Source organism: Ascidiella aspersa, chromosome 3, assembly GCF_963924565.1.
Source record: "Ascidiella aspersa chromosome 3, kaAscAspe10.2, whole genome shotgun sequence".
Lineage (NCBI taxonomy): Eukaryota > Metazoa > Chordata > Ascidiacea > Phlebobranchia > Ascidiidae > Ascidiella > Ascidiella aspersa.
Genome location: NC_139449.1, coordinates 35,197,776 through 35,217,572, shown reverse-complemented (window position 1 = coordinate 35,217,572; position 19,797 = coordinate 35,197,776). Strand labels below are relative to the sequence as shown.

Genomic DNA, 19,797 nt, shown 5'->3' with positions numbered 1-19,797 from the left:
AGTTATTGCTTATATCGAACAAGTTTGTCAATTTCAATAGTTTAGTTAACGTTTATTTTTTCAATACTGAAGTTACAAAAATGTTATTATACGATTCGACCGTAAATAGTTTTCTACTCGTTGATTTAACAAATAGATCGCACTCCGATTCCGACTCACATTGGCGTGAACTTTCACCGAGTTCTTGCCTCCCATGTTGATCACAGGCCCGTTGTGACGTAACAGCAGGTTTGAACCGAGGTGACCCGGCTCTCCGCCTGAAAACAAAAAAACAAGGTCACGTGATTTAGGGTTAAACGAGGTCAAACAAAAGTTTGCCAACCAATAGTTTAAGGATTTTTTTTTGTTCATCAGACAGTTTCTCTAATTCAGATGTTTTTCAATTGCCGGAAAGCAGATTTGTATGTGCGAGTATATATATAAAAAAAATAAAAAAATAAAAAATGTAGTAGTTAACCTTTAAAAAATATATTTTTTATTTCCTATTTTTTTACACATCTTAAGACGCCATTTTTAAAACACATCTGATTGACTTTCCTTGTGTCTCTTTCTGAAAACAAAAATAAGGTCACGTGATTTTGGGTTAACTGAGATCAATCAAAGAATGGCCGACCAATATTTTACGAATGCTTTTTTAACAGAAAGTTTTAGGAAATTCCTGGGGGTGCAAATGAAAACAGAATATTTAAATCTGGCCAGTTCAGAGGGATAACATGTGGGCCGTAATCAGGTAATACGTATCAACGTCAAGCAGTGTTAAGGTTGGTTCACACTAGACGCGTCTGGCGTTAGCGTAAAACGATTTTTAAAACAACGCTTTCGGTTGCGGAAGTTGAAATATTTCGAAAAATGTTGAAAAATTTTAATTTTTACGCTTTCGGTTAGAAGCGTGGAAATTTTCCGTTAACGCTGGCAACGTTTTAAGCATAAACTGGACGATGCTAGCGTTTTGCGCTAGACGCTGGCCAGAAATCGAAAACGCGTCTAGTGTGAACCAACCATTACTCAAACTTTTCCAGAGTGTGGCACACGTTCGGCAAACAACATTAGCTTTATAGAACAACAAAACATATTTTTGTTGTACAAAACAACAATAGTGACACGGCACGGTAATAGGTAAATTATAGGTAATGGGTAAATACCATAATATTATCAGATTTTTTAAGAATAGTATGCAATAAAGTCACCCATCAATTTCTTTCAACTTTGAATTTTTCCGAAAAATAAACGACAATATAAATTTTTTATTGTTTTTTTAAATTTTTTTTTTATGTCGATTTAAACTAATTTGGTGTCTGGGTCAATAGGCCTATTCCTTATATATTTGATATGGGACACCGTTGGCTTAAAAAAGGTTGGGAATCAATGCACTTCAAACTTAGAAGGGATTTCGGCAGTCGTAATTTCAGAAATTACCAAAACCCACAAAGTTTTGCAAAAGACAAAACAACCACCAAGCTCCCACCTTGCATTCCGTAAGGCTGGAAGACTCTTCTCTCGGTCAGAATCGACAGGACCAGGTCTTTTCGGAACAAGAGTTCCCGTGTCACCCCGTCTCCCCCACGGTATTTCCCCCTTCCCCCACTTTTGGGGTTCAGCGCGAATTCGTTCAGCACCACTGGGTACCTGTTGGGGATATAACACAATAGCATAAACTGTGTCGACTAGTATTCTACTTGACCATCACATTACTTGACTTAAATGCGCCTAAATCACTTAAAATGAGTTGACCTGACTGAAGTCTTCGGAGCAAAATGACTTGACCAGACTCGAGGTTTTTTGACAAATATTTAACTCGGTATAAAGTCTCTGTCTTTAAATGAGTTGGCTTGTAAATCGTGAGTGACAGAAAGGTCGATAGGATGAAACTAAAAGTTTTGCAGGGCACGCCAAGGATGGTCCTAACTAAAAAAACAAAGTACGAAATCTGGCCAGGCCTCTCTATTACACTTGCGACAGTAAATTCACGTTTTGGTCTTTGGCGTTCAAATTCGACTTTAGCACAGCGTTTATCAGTGAGTTTTTCGCAGAAAACGTCACATTAGGGTGACCAGACTTTCTCCCTTGTTTTTCGGACAAATGAATTGACTTAGTCTTAACTCAATGTTTTTAAATGCACGGCTTGACTAAGCTCAAGTCTCTTGGATCAGTGACTTGACTTAATTTAAGTCTCTTGGATCTGTGACTTGACTTGGGGTTAAATCATTGAGTCAATGACCTTGGTTAAAACTAGGTGTTTTAATAAACCGATTTTTTTAAACTGGATTATTTATGTCAATTCCACCAATATTGCTGTTTTGCTCATTTTTAGTTCAAGTTAATATTTTGTTGGTTTTTACAAACCTTCGTTCCAAAATTTCCGGGTCGGTTATCCTGGTGTTGGTCATGTGACTGTGGACCCCGCTTCGTCCGTCCCAGGTGGGACCCTGACATAGAAATCATATGACCACGTGTTCGAATAGAAATCAAAAATAGAAAGTAAAAACGTCTTTGGCTCAAGGCCTCACTTTGAATATTGCAGGAGTCTTAAAAAAATCGTTTGCCACTTAAACCACAAAAACTTCAGGAACTATTTTTGCAAAAAAAAAAAATGGTTTAGGTTTAAAACTTCAAAAACTGCAAATAAAATTGTTTTTTAGTTTTATTATAAATTCGTATTTCGATAAAATGATACAAAATCCAAGATCGAATAAATTTCGAAATCATGACTTTTTAGCAATTTTACAATTTTATGATTATCTTACCGCTCCAGCGCCTCCAGCGACAGTTTCGTAATAACCTACGTCATCATCTCCGAACGTGACGTTGTTCATGCAGCCCTGTGACGACATAAAGCACAAGAAACTCAGAGCAGAGCACATCAAAAAATTAAAACTGATGCCATTCGTTACCAAAAACGATTAACAGAAATTTACTGTTTTTTATAATAGTATATTTTTGTTTTAACAGTTGTTTTATAATCTGTCATTCCATCTTGAACTGAAGTAAACACAATTTGATCCAAACCTAAATGAAAGCCTGATAAGTTTTGACGTGTAAGTTGTTGTAAGGTTTAAATTTTCGATTAAAATAATACAGGGGACCAGTATGGCAGAATGCTGGCGACTTGGCGACTATGTCGGCCGAAGAATCAGCCCGAAAACCGAAGGAATTGGTCCAAAAAAAATTTAAGTAAAAAAAAAAAATTTGAAAAAAAATTGGATCAATTTTTTTTTTTCGAGTGGTTGTTTCCACACATATTTAATCACATCTATTTTACAATTGGCATAAATTAATTTTGTTGTGTCATTTTGAAAAAAGTTACGGTAGTGTAAAGCACGTTGTTTAGTGAGAAAAGTCAGTGTAAGGCATATAGACTGTCTATTATTTTAAAAAGTACACACTTTTGATCATACAATTGTTACGTGTTGGCAGTTTTGCTTTGAATTGGCAAGTATTTCTATATTGAGTTGATTTCCTGTATATTGAGTTGAATTCCCCATTCCTGTTAAATGTACAGGTATAACATTCACATCGGCATATTAAGGATGTACCAGGCTATGCCTCTCCCCCTAGGGCTTAAGTATATTTTTGGTTGTTTAATTATGCAAATGCTGCGCGCGAACTTTAGCTGGTTTAGCCTGGTTTTGCTAGGTTTATGTGTCTTTGTTTTAAAAAAATCTATCCCAAAGTTAATATGCATACTATGGGGCATGTTTCACTATGACTGTGACAATTTCTATTAAATTTTATCATAAATATCATTATTTCGAGCAATATAAATTGGAAATTTATCCAAAGAATATTTTTTCCTGCTTTTCAATCTGGCTTTGAGCAGCACGTTTTCACATAAGTTTGCCTGAAAACAGCTATCTATGTAACACTTTTAAAACAAGAAAAGCAGACATGTACGATTGTACGTACACCCCCAGGCCCCGGGTTGTACCTTCACTTGTCCCTTATGTATTTGTTGATGACTTAATGACACAAAAAATTTTGCGCCTTCGGCGCTACGTTTTGTTGTCCAATTCACTTATTAATAGCCTTGTTTATCGCCAACACATGGCAAGGTTCATACATTCCTTAGGCGAACACATAATTTAAGCTTAGGGGCGTGACCAAAAACCGAAGAATTTTCGCCAAAAATGCTTGTCACCAGAAGGCTGGCAAGATTCTGCCAGCCTGCAGGGGACAGAGAGCACCAAGCTTATTTGTCTTTTACTTTATGCCTCACCCAAAGGTCCCCAAATAGTCTATTATTGTTCTTGTTGGGAGCCATTACGGCTAATTAGTCACAAAATAATATAAACACCAGTAACAGAACAGAAGACAAAAGTACAATCGTTAATAACCAATGAAGGGTAGTTTAAAAACAGGAATAAACACGGTAAAAATAGATTTGTTTTTGATCACACGTTTAACTAGGGTTGCGGAGTCGGGTAAAAGCAACCAGAGTCCGACTCCGACTCTACGGCATGTACTCCACCCATTTACTAACTTAAAAAGGGTGGATTCAAAGGATAGGGTGAACTTAACTAATAGGGGCATCATATAACTCACCATTTCATAATACGTGGTTGTAATATATTTCACCATACTCTATTACACCTTTACACCTTGCAGCCTTAAAGCTTTCGAATTTGGCACTGTGCATGAGCACGTCGGACTCAGTCATGTACTATTAATCGAGTCCCGAGTCCAACTTCAGGAAAACTAACCGACCCTGTCGAGCCCCGAGTCCGACGTGGCACGTCTAACCCAGGGGTACTTAATTTTTTTTAACTTGAACCCCATAAACAATTTTTATTATTTGCGTAGATCAGGGTCGGCATAACAAAAATTAGCGAACACGTCGCAAATTGACGTCATAAAACAATTAAACTTATTCAATGAAACATTCACACATATGTGCGTTAATAACTGAGATCTAGCCCTTCGAAGCTGCTTTTTGACCAACGATTACGGCTTACGTATAATTGTTACACCGAAAAGCCATCGCAGACTCATCGGATCTGCTGATCTATGACGCACTAGAAAAACAACTAGCCTGCAGTGAGGTTCGAACTCACGACCTCCGGTCAAGCCGGGACTGTCGCTCTACCAACTGAGCTATGCAGGCTCAGAAGGGAACGAGTCGAGAAACAACCATACGCCAATGCTTGCTCAATTTGTTAGTACAAGCAACCTCGTTGAAGGGGATCTACAGTACCATATCATTTTTTCAATGAAACATTCACACATATGTGTGTTAATAGCTGAGATCTGGCCGTTCGAAGCTGCTTTTTGACCAACGACTCCGGCTTACGTATAATTAGTACACCGAAAGCCATCGCAGACTCACCGGGCTAGTTGTTTTTCTAACCTGCCTTGCTTACATCATAGATCAACAGATTCGGTGAGTCTGCGATGGCTTTCGGTGTAACAATTAAACTTATGCTGTTTTTAGCCAAGGTCCATGAACCCCGGTTTAAGAACCCTGGTAAAATGTTTGATTACTTTTATTTACAAATGTGTTAAGCAGATCGACAAGATCAGGAAAAAAAACTTTATGACTTCGCGTCTTACCTGGGATGCGGCGCAGGTTCCAAACGCCCTCATTATGACGTCAACAATACGCTGTGACGTCAGAACGTTGCCCCCCACAACGGCGGCGTGTTCCTCGGGATCGAGCAGCGACCATTTTGGAATTCGGATGGTGACTGGCTTCAGACAACCCTAGGCATAAAAACAACATTCTTAATAAAAAGGAGCCATTTCTTTAAGGGTTTAGTTCAGTGGTTCTCAACCTTTTTTTTTCGTGGCCCATTTACGTTGCAAAAAATTCTGGGCCCAAAAAATTTTTAAGAAAGAAAAAACTGTAAAATAGGTTTAGAACAAAACACAGCAGAACATATTTCAAAACAGATTATACATTTAACCGTGCATTAGTCAGATACTTGTGGCTAAACAATAAATTTACATTCCTTTTTAATTCCCCCCAAGCCATTATTTCTGTAAAATTAAATATAATGACACAAATGAAACTTAATCTTGCCTTTTTTAAATTTGTCCGTGGCCCACCCTAAATGTTCTGAGCCATGGCCCACTGGTTTAGAAACGTTGGTTTAGGCGCATATCTAGGATTTTGTTTTGGGGGGCACAATTTTTTTCGAGATGACGTCACAAAGTTACCTCCAAACATGACGTCATAAAGAAGTAGCTTTAAGAACACTACACAGCAGGTTTATTTTGTTAAATTTTCTGGTTGGAGAGGTGTTGCTTTCGAAACAAAAATAACATTACAAAGATTTTATCGATTTTAGCGCAAAGCGAAATAACACATTTATATCGTTTAAGTTGCCAACATTTTCACTTACGGGTTTGGCTTAAAACAAATTTTTTGTTAAGGCATACTATCGGTTAATATAAAGAAGTGGTCGGCAAACTGTGGGCCGAGGCCCAAATGTGGGCCGCAGAGACATTTTTAGTGGGCCGCAAGCTACTTTTAAATAGTTTAGTGTTATCATGTAGTCGTGGGCCGCGTGATAGCTGTAAATTCATTGCACTTTATTTTAAAAGTTTGTGTGGAATAGAATTTTTTAATTGGCTCAGCTTGAAAAGGCCCACGTGCCAAATGTGGTCATGGGAGCCTGTCGAACTATATTTTTGTATGTAATTTGAAATATTTTTTTTTTGTATGTAATTGAAAAAATTTTCGCGCTTCGCGTTTATTCTTCGTTTTATCAATAGGATGTATATTTACAGAATTCTTTATTTTATAGTATGTTTTACAATATGATATTGCAGTGTTTTGGGCACCAAGGCCTTAGGTTATATTTCACCTTAAATTCAAATATCCTGAATCCACCACTGTTTCATAGTGTTGTAACGTAGTGGGACTTCAATAGTTCTGAATAGAGTTTTAGGCCGCGAAAAAAAAGTTTGCCGACCACTAATATAAGGTAACAGTCATTATTTTCGTCAAATAACTCCTCGAATGTTATAGCTCTCACCTGATTGAGAGGAACGTCATACCCGACCATGCACCGCAGGCAGTAGATGGCAGCAGAGAGAGTGATGGCACGTGGCGCGTTCAAGTTGTTCAACACCATAGGGGAAGTACCCTCGAAATCGAACACCGCTGTACCCTGAACAAAATTGGTACACGTGATTGTCTATATATAGTGCCACCTGATTATACCTTGTTTAGAATTAGACAAATACGACCATTTACAAAGAATGATTTCTTCCGAAAGGCTTACTGACATCAGTTTATCTAGTAAAGATTTTAGTGCGAGAAAGGCCAGGCTAGAAAGACAACAAGGCATGTGGTGAGGTTCGAACTTACAACCTCCGGACAAAGCGGGACCGGAAACGGTCGGGAATGTGCATTATGTAATTTGTGTCGTTATAGTGAGCCTGTAGGACTTCAGAAGTACTTAATCGCAGAATATAAACCTAGTGAATTTTTTGACAAAAGTTTCCTACACATTTCGGATTAACTGGTAATAAACAATCTATGACGGTGGTTTTTACACCGCGGACCAGCATGGATCCGTGAAGCAGTTAAGTTTGAAGTTCTAATACTAACCTAAAATAGGGAAATTAAATGAAGCGAAAAAAAGGAAAGATATCCCCACAAACATAGATTATTAGTTATTTTGACTGTGTTTTTTTCATTTAATGTTTTATAATAGGACATTTTTTTTGCTTTTTAAGTTATTATTACAACTAATTAAAAACAAATTACCGCAACGTAATTTTTTAATTGTTGTTTATGGATACATTTGCAAATAATAAACACAAAACGTGATCTGAAAAGAATAACAAATAAATAAGTCGAAATCGAATGTTATCTCGTTTAATGGAAAACGTTCGCCTTAACATTTCAGTTTTGTTAATAAAAAATCGTAATTTCAACGCACTACACTTTTCAATTTAGTTAAAATTTGATACTTTACCTTATTTTTAAACTTTGTCAAAATTTCATACTTTGCCTTATCTGCATTTGGTTAAAATTTGATACTTTACCTTATTTTTAATTTTTGTTCAAAATTGGATACTTTACCTCATATTCAATTTTGTAAAAATTTACTACCTTACCTCCTTCGGATCGATGGTGACCCCGATCTTTATCACCGAGCCGTCGTCCATTTTGTCCTCCGCTTCGAGGGTCACTAACCCCAGGTCATTGACCTGAGATGACCCCGCAACGTCCCGCAAAAGGTCACGCACGGCCACTTCGGCGTTGTGCTGAATGTGGGCCATGTAAGCTTGGACTACGTCGAGGCCGTACGAAGCAATCAGCTCGTTCACAAGTTGGATTCCCTTGGATGCAACGAATCACAAAGTAATTGGAAGGGAGGTGAGCGTTTGCAGTTTTGTAATAACTCAAATCAATGACTTGACTTAAGTGCACGTAAGTCGCCATTTTCAAATGGGTTGACTTGACTTAAATCTCACATTTTAGAAAATCACCAGGGGGTCTATGGAGTTATAATGAAAACCAATCATTTAAAGATAATTGATCAATCTGTAAAATACCATAGACTCGTGGTTGAGAAACCCTGTAATCGGTAAAAAGTTTTTTATAAACAACATTAGCGGAGACGCCTTTTTACAAGCTACAATCTAAACTTTGCGATTTAGTTCCCCAAATGTAAATGCTAAGTTTGCTTAACTATATCAACATGTAGTGATAGCCAGAGTTTACTAAATCAAATGACTGAGACAATAAATAAACACACAACTTGGCGGATCAACCTAATATATCTGTATTATAATCCCTTTACTGTCTTTGTTTTTTACTTTATACTTGAAACTTGAGTTTTGAAAGTTGGACAGTAATGTTCAGCTGTTAATTCACGGAAAAGACACTAGTATTCAGTGTTGTAGACAAGTCATTTTGAAATGACTTAAGATACAGTCAAGTCATTCGCAAAATAACTTAGTTCCAAGTCAAGTCTTTTGCAAAAAATAACAAGTCAAGTCCCAGTTCAAGTCACGTACCCCAACTAAGGTCAAGTCATTTTGCCCGAAAGACTAAAGTCCAGTCATTTGAAAACAGTGATTTACGAGCAGTCATACCATCGACCGTCATTCCAACACTCAGAATATATTCAAACGATATTACACACTCGATTTGATTTGAACAAAGTTTTACAAAATCTCACCTTTTGATTGGCGGCTACCTGCGCGCGCAGATCTGCCAGGTTGTCATGGAGATTTCGTGTCCCGGATGAACCGGGAATTAAGCCTGGGGCGTTTAAAGCCTTTGTGAGATCTAAAAAGTGGTCAAAAGAGGAATAAATGCGCGTTTTACGTTACTTTTTTGTTTTTTTGATAACTGATTTGGCGATTACCCTTCGTTTTAGGCAAAATATAACGGTTCTTGCAAAATAATTTTGATGTGCAAGACAAATATACTTAACTTAAACAAAACCAGGCCAAAATCTATAATGTCTTACATCCAAAATATCCGAAGTAACTCTTCTAATTTTTGTATTTTTTTTTAAAATGTACAAACTTTCTGATTCAAAATGATCAAAAATCACGTTCAAAGTTTTTATTTAATTTTTTCTAAATATCTCCTATAGCAGAAATCGCTGCGGTTGAGGATGGCAAACCCTGGCCGAAACCCCAAATCCCCATGGGCGGGACGAGTACCGATTGTAAGACTTGGAATAAACCAGGGGTATGCAACCGAAGGTCCGCAGAGCCAAAATATACGAGATATGTGGACAACGGGAGGCTTTAGTTTTAGGCCTGTGACACGAATACACTGACGAGTAATTTTATGGCGCCTTTAAATAAGACAAGGTAGTCGCATACAGTGTTTTTTTTAAGGTGTTTTGGACCGTTTCGGTCCCCCAAATTTCTCCAGCGGTTCCCAAAATTTGGACTTGCAACTACAGTAGTAAAGTAATGGTTGTTTCTCGCTATCTTAAAACTACTTAGCGGTCACCCAAACTAAACCTTAAAAAAAAACCTTAAAAAAACCCTGGTCGCATATGAAACGGTTTGTCAAGTTTTTATCGGCGATTCTAGCAACAAACAATAACAGCACTAGTTCGATTCGATATTTTGTCGCTCACTTTGGTATTGCTTCAGTAACTGGCTATTCGAACTCCCGTGGCTGTAAAATTGGCATTTCTTAACGTACGTGTTCGAGCTATTTTCCAAAGAATATGGGGGACACGAATCCCCTCAAATGAAAATTGACTGATAAACTTGTGGAGAATGGACTTTAGTTTGCGAGCACATAAGTTTAGCTGAATCTGGTCGATTGGAAATGTGTTTGGCTCCTGGTCTAAAGTCGCATACATATATTGGTCCCGTCGCTTTAAAACAGTGTTTCTCTACTTGTTTTGCGCCAACCCAAACGCTAGGGCTAAGTATAATAATTGGCGACCCAATTGTCTTTACTGTATTTTTTGGTAAGCGAACTAAACATAAGAAATTGCCATGAATAATTTCAAAATGCAATAATATGAGCCATGTCTAAGTATTGTTCCCGCAGTTTTTTTAAGTTTTAGTGAAATCTTGTTAAGAGCCAATCTCACTGAACTTAACCATTCAAAAGTACCGCAGACCAAACTGCGACCCATAGGTTGAGAAACACTGGTTTAAAAGGTTTCACAACACTTACATGGGAAATCTTAATTCAAGAAAATTTTCTGGTGGTAAAACTGACCGAAACACAGAATGAAACGTGGGTCCCTGGCGCTGTTGGCCAATTAAACTATCATTTTTTGTGTGAGTTAAGGAAGGTAAAGCTATGTTTTGACCTCACACTTTTGCTTTAAGCGAAAACTGCTGCAATAGGTTTACTCTAAAATGCGGAAAACATGCACGAAAGGCAAAAACGGACAATTTCCGGCTTTTACCTTTTTCCTGAAATGTTCCGCCTTTTACCAGCTTAAAGGTCTTGAACACTGCCCCCTCATCGTGGATCGACGTCGAATGGGGGGGCATGGACCCCGGGGTGGTTCCCCCGATATCGGCGTGGTGACCCCGGTTGGCCAGGAAGAAAATGGGGTCCGGTTTGCCAGGGGAAAATACCTAGATCAATACAAAAAAAATGATTATAATCGATGTTAAATCTGACCTTAATTTTTTTTTTAACTTTTTTTCGATTTTTTAAATCGATTTTAATTTTCACCCCATGAATATACTGTATCCATGTTGAATCTGACTTGAAAAAATAACATAGGGGTCTACTTAACTTTAAAATTTCATTTCACTTTTAAAAAGGAGAGCAGATTAATAAATAAGGTAAACTGTTTTTGTACTACAGTGGTTCCCAACCGTTTCCGGCTCACAGCATCCCAAAAAATAATAATGAATAGATTCCGGCGCCACGCTTGGCTGTCTCAATAAACAAAACTGGAACAACAAACATAAACTTCGCAAAATATTGGAAAATATAATTTGATTTATTGTACTCCAATCGCATATAAATAGTTGCATTAAGAGGCATACCAATAGAGCAAAAATTAGACTGTTAAAGAAAGCCAAATAGTGCTCGGCACCCTTGAGAATAAGAAAAGTCACCCAGGCTATCGCGGCAAGTTTTTTCAATGGCTTAACAATTTACTTTGATGTAAATAACATGACTTGAGATTGACTTGCTCTCATATTGACTTGACCGAGACTTGACTCGGGCAACCGATGACTGGGACTGGGACTTGACTTGATATTTTTGGAAAAGATTTGACTTGGACTTGAGTCATTTTTCGAATATTTTGACTAAGACTTGAGTCATTTTTTCAAAATGAGCTGTTTAAAACACTGGTCTTTACCACTTTTAGGTGAGAAAGAAATAGGTAAAAATGTTCTACTTAATACTTACGGGTGTGATGACCGTCAGATCGGGTAAATGGCTCCCTCCAGCGGTGGGATGGTTGGAAAGGATGCAGTCGCCCTCGTTAAGGTTTCCCGCCAACTGCTTCATCTGCAAAAACACGGAATCGCTAAATTACGGAAGCCAACCAAGGAGCCATCGCGGACAAGTGTTTGAATAAATAAGGCAGTCAATTAAAATAGTAAAATGTATTTTAAAGTATTTCAACAGGCTGATGTTCACCACAAAAATAGGGCTATTTTCATAATATGGTCGTCAGAGTATTCATGTTGCGAATCTATCTTCTTCTCAACCATTCTAGGATTACCTTACCTGCAGTGTAAGTTTTACAAACAAAACAACTCTTCGGATATAATTAGTGATTAACTGGTTTGTACAAATTGGTCATAAATCGTTTTGTTGCCTTTATATGGCTTTACTAACTAAAAAATGGTTTTGTTAAAAAATAGGTTTGTCTAATAGCAAATACATTTAAATTGCGTCAAAACGGGCCAATTTTTACATCGTAAATTGCTCAAACAAATAGAGTCTTGGAGCATAATAGTTGAGGTTGTAGTAAGACGTAGTAAGAATATCAAAGCCCATAGAAGTAGGTTGCATTTTAAACGTTTCGAATAATTCGTAATATAATGGTGGAAGGTTGTAGTTGGACGTTAGACCAGGGGTTCCCAACCTGTGGTACGCGTACCACTAGTGGTACGCGAAGGGTTTTCAGGTGGTACGCGAGTATAGCTTCCTTGTTTCACAAAAACCTGAATTCACAATTTGTATTTTGTTTATCTGATTTTGTTTGCAAAAATATATCCCGAAGCCTATTCATTGTTACGTAGCTATCCCTGTTGTTTCGTATCATTACGATCTTCAAAACACAGGTCAAGTCAATTGTCAACAAGAAGCACAGTTGTTTTGAAAATCTGTAAGCTACAACGCTGTGGGACAGTGGGCGTTAATTATGTCAAATGATTGTTCTTGATAGATATCAACTACTGTTTTATAGCTTAATCTACAAAATGCTAGTTGTAAGATAAAAATATGCTGGGGTCGAATTAGTTGTTCTGCAAGAAGTGGTACGCGTGACACAACAGAGTGTCCAAGGGGTACGCGATCGTAAAAAGGTTGGGAACCCCTGCGTTAAATGAACAAAAAGCTCACTAAGAACTAAGAATGGCTGGAGGTTGTAGGTGGGCGTAGAACGAACATCAAAGTCCATACAGAAGTTGGTAGAATTTTTTTTTTTTTAGTATTAGGACCAACATTTCGAATCAGAGTATTTATGTTGAGGTACCAAACCAAAACTCTCTGCGAGTTACACATTTTCACTCTGCGGCCCGCAAGTTGCACACCACTGGTTTATCTCATATATCACGCTTTCGCTTTTCACCCACCTGATACTGCACAGCCTCTTGCATGGCGCCAAGGTGCACCGGAATGTGGGGGGCGTTGGACACCAGGCCGCCGTCGGGACCGAACAGGGCGCACGAGAAATCAAGACGCTCCTGGGGGTGCAAAACACAAAAAATAATGGATATTCCATTTAGGCATGTGCCTTGGTTTAATTGTTATTAGCCCATATAATCTGTGCGCTAAGACCGCCTGTTTTTTGTAAACGAAAATCTGTTGTTTACTGATAATTTTTTCAAGTTTTTTTTGATTTTTACATAAAGCAGGATTTGTTTACGGAAAGATTTTTGGAATAACATTCACTGGCCATATTTTACAGAGTCGCTTGAATAATAAAAGAACAAGGCATGGACCCAATTATTGCAGACAGGTAAGGTCACATCAAAGTTGTGAATAGCAATGCATATTTTTCGCACTTTTTTTGGAGCAAAACTATGAAATATTTAAAACATTTGGCAAACTCGTCAAAACAAAGATCATTTTAGCATTCAGCGGCTTCAAAATATCCCAAACCGTTAAAACTTTCTTGACACAATTTTTTTTTCAAAAGTAAGTAGTTTAATTGAAAAAAAAAATGCTTTACCGCCTTTTATACTTGAATGTATTTATATTTTCACTTTATTTTCACATTTGTCGCCCTGAACACAGCAGGTAAGTCATCTTGTTTCATGACGTCATCTCTAAAAACTGACACTGGTTCACGCAAACGAAAAAAATTGTTTAGGGGTTCGGAAAAAAAAGTTCTGGAACCACATTTAAATATAGAAAGTTAGCTTATTAGACTAACCTTGATATTAGTTGAAATGGCTGATCTCTGCAGCATGCGGCCCATCTGTTCAGCAATGCTCATAAACCTGCAAAAAGTTGTACGAAGTACATTTTTATTAGCGGGTATAAATATACGGCTTTCACAAACAATATATATGCCTCCACAAATAGTTTGTTTCAATCAGCAAGTGAATACGAATATTAGAACCTAATTTTTTTTCTGTCAATCTGAACAATAGGAATAATTAGCAGAAGATCAGATGTCATTTCTTCCCTAAAATATCAATCGTAACAAAAAGTAGACATTACTGTTCACTTAAACGAAACTATTTATCTTAATCAAGGCAAAAATAGGGAAGTTGCCAGCAACTGAAAATCAGCTTTAGAACGACGAGCGGAATGGCAGCATTTTAGAAACAACAGAATTAATTTTATCATTGTTTTTGTGTTTTCATTTTTTAAACAGCTCGACCCCTTATTGCAATCTCACAGAAATCAAAATGTAGAAGCGTTCGTACGAACCTGTGTGAGAATATGGACAGTTGGATCGAGTCCAATTCCGTTCCGACCGAGTGAGCAGCGCAATTCCCGATCGTGATTATGACGTCGTCTGTAGAGCAAACGTCACAATGGAACAATACGATGACGTACAAAAAGCGGAAAAAACGGGCATTGCATCGTAAAAATCGGTATCTTCTCAAAAAAACAGTTGAATTCAGCCTTTTGAGGGGAACGATAAAGAAAATGTTGTAAACATTCCAAAAATATGCAAATGTTACCTTGCCGTAGTATTTATACATACCGCCTACCAGTGTTCTTAAGTCAATGACATGACTTGACATAAGACTTTTGGACAAATGACTCGGATTGAAATTAAGTGTTTTCAGACAAGTTGTTTGTAAAATTATTTTTGCACATCAAACAAGTTGCATTTATGTTATTTTTACTTGAGTTATTGCTCATACTTGGACAAGTTTACTAGTTTTAAAAGTTAAAAGTTTTTTTTATGACAAGGATTGACGTTGACTTGCTCTAATTATGACTTCTAACTATAAACTGGACGAGTTATTTTACAGATGACTTGGACTTACGTCATTACAAAATGACTTGACTTGGACACGACTTGTTATTTATTCCAAATGACTTAATTTGGACTCAGGTTTTTCAAAAAAAAATTTTTTAAAGACTTAACTGGGACTAACGTAATTTTAAAATGACTTATTTAGAACAATGCCGCAAAAACTCAACTATCATTAATTGAGTTTCTTATCGAAATAATTAGTAATCAATCACTTTTCGCGGTGATAATCGCCTCGCATCCCGGCTCGACCAATAGCGTGCCGTTCTGGTCGATGATGATCGCTGGACCGTGAAGCAGGTGACCACGTGACAAATCCTTGAGCAGGTAGACCGAGGTTTCGTGGTAACCGGTTTCGAAGTAACATTTTACGACCTGGGGAACGAAAAGTCGAAGTGTTACAAGTTTCAACGTAAAAATAAAAATAATAATAATGATAAATAAAAACATAAGTTCGAGATAAATAGAACGAGCTATTTTGCGCAGAACAGATTTCGACATATTTTTTTTTACATATTTCACAAACATAACAAATTTTAGCTTTAGCGAAATAAAAAGTAACCAAAAACTAAAAAAGATAGTTTTACGACGTGACTACGTGTTAGAACACGAGCTCACACGCCAAATTTTGTCCCCTTTAACTGTATAAAGTAGCATATTGGGTCTAAAACATCAAATATTCTACCACTTTGATCATGATGTACTTCTATTAATCTCCATAAAGAAAATTTTACAAAAATAACGAAACAACCGAATATATGACCTTGGTAGCCATGCAAACTATTCTTACCAAAAAAGATCACAAAAAAAATAAAATAAAAAGGCGTAAATAATCGTTAGACTTTCCTGTCTTCATCAAAGTCAGTTATTTATAGGTTCTTAAGAGAGATATATTGCGCCATAAAAAATAAGGAATTGTTAGTCTCTGCAAAAAACAACAAAAACATGCAAACAGATATTATAAATGATTCGTAGCAGCCTAAAAAACTGGTTTATAGCTGAGAAAAAATTGGTTGGCAGCTAATAGAAAAAAAAACGGAAAAAGGCGTGAATGCAAAAAAATCACAAAAAAATCCCTTAAAAACACAAAAATCCCTTAAAAAATCTCACTGTTACAACTAAACGTAAAATGACGAAATTTCGACTCACGCTGTCCGGCTTAGGTGGTTCCCCCGCCTCGGAGCTCACGGCCTCCTCGACGATTTGGGAACGCCCTGTTCCACGCACTCTGACGTCATCGACCTGGATGACGCGATCCGGGATCGTGAAGCCGAACTCGGTCTGGTACCTGGCCCGAAAGTGCGGAAATTTAATAAAAAAAATTTTAAATCGAAATTCAAAGCAAAGTTAACGGCACCGATATCTTCCTAGTATCGGACGAGCACCGATACTACCACTTTTGATATCGGGCATCGGATCCGATCCGATATTATCGAAAATCCTTACTTTTAAGACACTTGTTATAATAATTTGTTATAGGATCAGCACCGATACCATTCTAGTATCGGACGGGCACCGATACTACGATTTTGGTATCGGCTCCAATCCGATATTATCAGAAATCCTCACTTCCAAGAACATTTAAATCTATTAGGACGATTTGATATCGGACGAGCACCGATAACCTGGCGTCGGGTATCGGCTTCGATCCGATATTATCGGACAATCCTTATTTCTTAGAACACTGGAACTTATTATATCAGTTTGGTATCGGATCGGCAACCGATACTACCACTAGAATATCGGCTCCGATATAATGTTATCGGACATACTCATTGCCAAAAACACTGGATTATATCATATCTTTTGATATCGGATCGGTACCGATACTAACACTAGAATATCGGGCCCGATCCGATATTATCGAACAATCATTTCCAAGAACACCATAATATATTATATCGATTTTGTATCGGATCGGCACCGATACCGCCCTAGTATCGGACGAGTACCGATTATATCACTTGGGATCGGGTATCGGCTCCGATCCGTTATTATCGGACATCCCTAGCAGTGAGTTTATAGCTTGCTTAAGACAACCGCTTGATTTAAATATGTTTACAACCTATTAGCACTCACCTCTCATTGAAAGCAGCCAGGAAGTCTCCGTGCTTCGAGGAGCCGCTCCCACTCTTCCTCCTTCTGCTCCTCACTTTGCCCTCGCTCCTCCTGGGCGCACACATGAGGGCGCAGTCGGTGCGGTCGTATCTCAGGTTGAGGAAAGGCTCGAGGCGTATCTGATCGGGGGAAAACCCCTGATCGAGAAGCTTCTGACGGCTTTTCTCGAGGAGTGAGTCGAGAGCCGAGTCGATCGAAGACAAGTTCTCTACAAGTAAGTAAAGTGTTAAAAAAACTCGACCGAGTAGCGAGTTTCAGAGCAAACAACTCGATTAAATGTTTCAAAATAACCCAAAACTTTCTTTTAAACGACTTTTTTATTTTTTCATTTTAAACCTGATCGACTGTTGCATTTCAATGTGGGTTAGAAGAGGCCAGGTTCTCTACGGAAAGGTCGAGTAGCGAGTTTTAGAGCAAATAACTCGCCCATGTGTTCTTTTTGAATTATTTCTTTTGAACTTCTGTTCAAAAACTTTGTTTAATATCGTTAAGAGTGGCCAGATTATTGGTGAAAAAGGTAAAGAGTCAAAAGTTTTTACTCGTACTGCGACCTCGGCTTTTCACAATTGACTTTTTTAAATAAAAACTGTAAACTTCAAATAAGTAGCGAGATTTACGTTTCGATGACTTTTGCCTAAAATCATTCTTTTGAATGTTTTTTTTTTTTTTTTTTTTAAACTCGGCCGAACAACTCGCTGGTTACTCGTAGAGACGTTACCACGTTACCTTTTGAATACTTGCAAGCACAGGGCTCCTGCAAATCTTCAACAACATCGGCCAAAGCCATTCCGTAAGCCGACAGGATTCCCGAATATCTTAAAAGAACAACAAAAAGTTAAAACAGGGTAAACAAAAGTAAACAAGCGTTTGTTTTTTTATACATGGGTTTTGTTGAAGTCTATTTTTTTTATTGTTAACTTTAAGGCAGTGTTTCTCAATTAATGGGTCGCGAACCCAAAATGGGTCGCTATTTGATTTGGTTGGGTCGCCGACTGTAGTAGTTTCATATGGTTAGATTTGTTAAGATAGGTCCATAGCAAAATGTCTCTAAAATTCGAAATGGCTTTGGAGAAATACAAATACATGCCTCATATTAACTAAATTGGAAGTTATTTATGCCTGTCTTATGTTTTTCCCATTTAATAAAAAAATCACTGACGAGAACTGGGTCGCCAAAGCTTCAAGTCATATTTAAGCTTTAGTATTGGGGTCATCGCAAGAAAGAGGTTGAAAAAAACTGCTTTAAGGTAAAACTTAATATTTGAATATTTGATGATACAGCGTTTCCTTACAACTTGAGTTTTGGAACTACTGAATTTGTCATCTGCTTTAATTTTCACGACTGATTTCATATGTTGTTTGGTATACTGTGTTCAACAACATGCAAAGTTAATACGCACAACAAGAGTTGTGTGATTAAATAGGTAAATAAACTGAAAGTAATTTGAATTAAATGTTCAGTAAATTAAATGCAGAACCATATTCCAGGTTTATAAAATATCGGTATTGTTATTTTTATCAGTTGGCGAAATGTAAAAAGTCGGTTAACGGTATCGGCCTGAAAAGTTATATCGATCGATGTCTACTAGGGATGTCCGATAATATCGGATCGGAGCCGATACCCGATGCCAAGTGGTAGTATCGGTATTTGTCCGATAATATGTGGTATCGGTGCCAATCCGTTAAAAAATACGAATAATTCCGGCCAAACAACCTAAAAAATATCTTTAAACGTTTAAATTTGATTTTTAATTGTTGTGCATAGTTATGACGTCACTCGGTATTGGGTATCGATCATTTTGTCCAAAGTATCGGGTATCGGAATATCGATCAATCTCTACTAGGAATGTCCGATAATATCAGATCGGAGTCGATACCCGATACCAAGTGGTAGTATCGGTACTCGTCCGATACTAGAATGGTATCGGTGCCGATCCGATATTATCGGACAAGTAAATTGAACATAGGGATATCAGTCTGGACCAACCAGCGAATTTTATCTTGAAACACAAATTTTCCGAATAGTACGTGTATTGTGTTCCAAAGCATAACGTTTTTCAAAAAAACACTAAGATTATAAAATGTATTAGGGTAATCAGGCGACATTATATAAAGACAACCTGTATTGCAAAAAAGCTTGTCGAGAATTTAATACAGTTTGTCTTTATATAGTGCCACATTATTACCCTATTTACAATTAGATAAATACTGAAGCTGCTTTTTTTGATAATAACTGAGGTAACTAACCTAATAACTTTAAAGAAATTTTTTACATGGAAAACATGTAAAAAAAAATGAATAAAAAAATTTTTTTACATGGAAAACGATTTAATTTTATCTTTTTTACTTTTTTAAGCATATGTATGACGTCATTTGGTTCCGGATCGGCTCGCGATACTTTTTGTCAAAAATATCGGGTATCGGATTAAAACGGACGCAGATGTTTATCGTCTGATTAAACATTTTCCACCAAATTCGCTTTAAAGTTTAAAGCAGGGAGTCGAACCGTTTGACTTTTCCGGTTCAGGTTCGGTTCGGCTTTAAGGATTTTTTCGGGATCCAGTTCAGTTCCGGTTTCGGTTTTAAGCAATTTAAAAGTTCCGGCTCAGCT

The 19,797-nt window shown here is 37.4% G+C and overlaps 1 protein-coding gene and 1 non-coding gene across 2 annotated transcripts in view; both read right to left on the bottom strand.

Moving 5' to 3' along the window:
* LOC146162712 (5-oxoprolinase-like) overlaps window positions 1–19,797 on the bottom strand; it is a 31,356-nt gene that overhangs the window by 1,524 nt on the left and 10,035 nt on the right. The window contains exons 14-30 of the mRNA XM_083384745.1: window positions 17,913–18,001; window positions 17,148–17,394; window positions 16,218–16,356; window positions 15,284–15,443; window positions 14,513–14,600; window positions 14,010–14,076; window positions 13,207–13,317; window positions 11,810–11,911; window positions 10,845–11,019; window positions 9,132–9,241; window positions 8,062–8,286; window positions 6,972–7,106; window positions 5,545–5,694; window positions 2,745–2,819; window positions 2,344–2,426; window positions 1,466–1,626; window positions 160–257 (exon numbers count right to left, since the gene is read on the bottom strand). Of these exons, the coding sequence (XP_083240871.1) occupies window positions 160–257; window positions 1,466–1,626; window positions 2,344–2,426; window positions 2,745–2,819; window positions 5,545–5,694; window positions 6,972–7,106; window positions 8,062–8,286; window positions 9,132–9,241; window positions 10,845–11,019; window positions 11,810–11,911; window positions 13,207–13,317; window positions 14,010–14,076; window positions 14,513–14,600; window positions 15,284–15,443; window positions 16,218–16,356; window positions 17,148–17,394; window positions 17,913–18,001 (2,215 nt within the window). The remainder of the gene's footprint in view (window positions 1–159; window positions 258–1,465; window positions 1,627–2,343; window positions 2,427–2,744; window positions 2,820–5,544; window positions 5,695–6,971; window positions 7,107–8,061; window positions 8,287–9,131; window positions 9,242–10,844; window positions 11,020–11,809; window positions 11,912–13,206; window positions 13,318–14,009; window positions 14,077–14,512; window positions 14,601–15,283; window positions 15,444–16,217; window positions 16,357–17,147; window positions 17,395–17,912; window positions 18,002–19,797) is intronic.
* Trnaq-uug (transfer RNA glutamine (anticodon UUG)) lies at window positions 5,024–5,098 on the bottom strand. The gene has a single exon. It is a non-coding gene; the product is annotated as a tRNA-Gln (tRNA).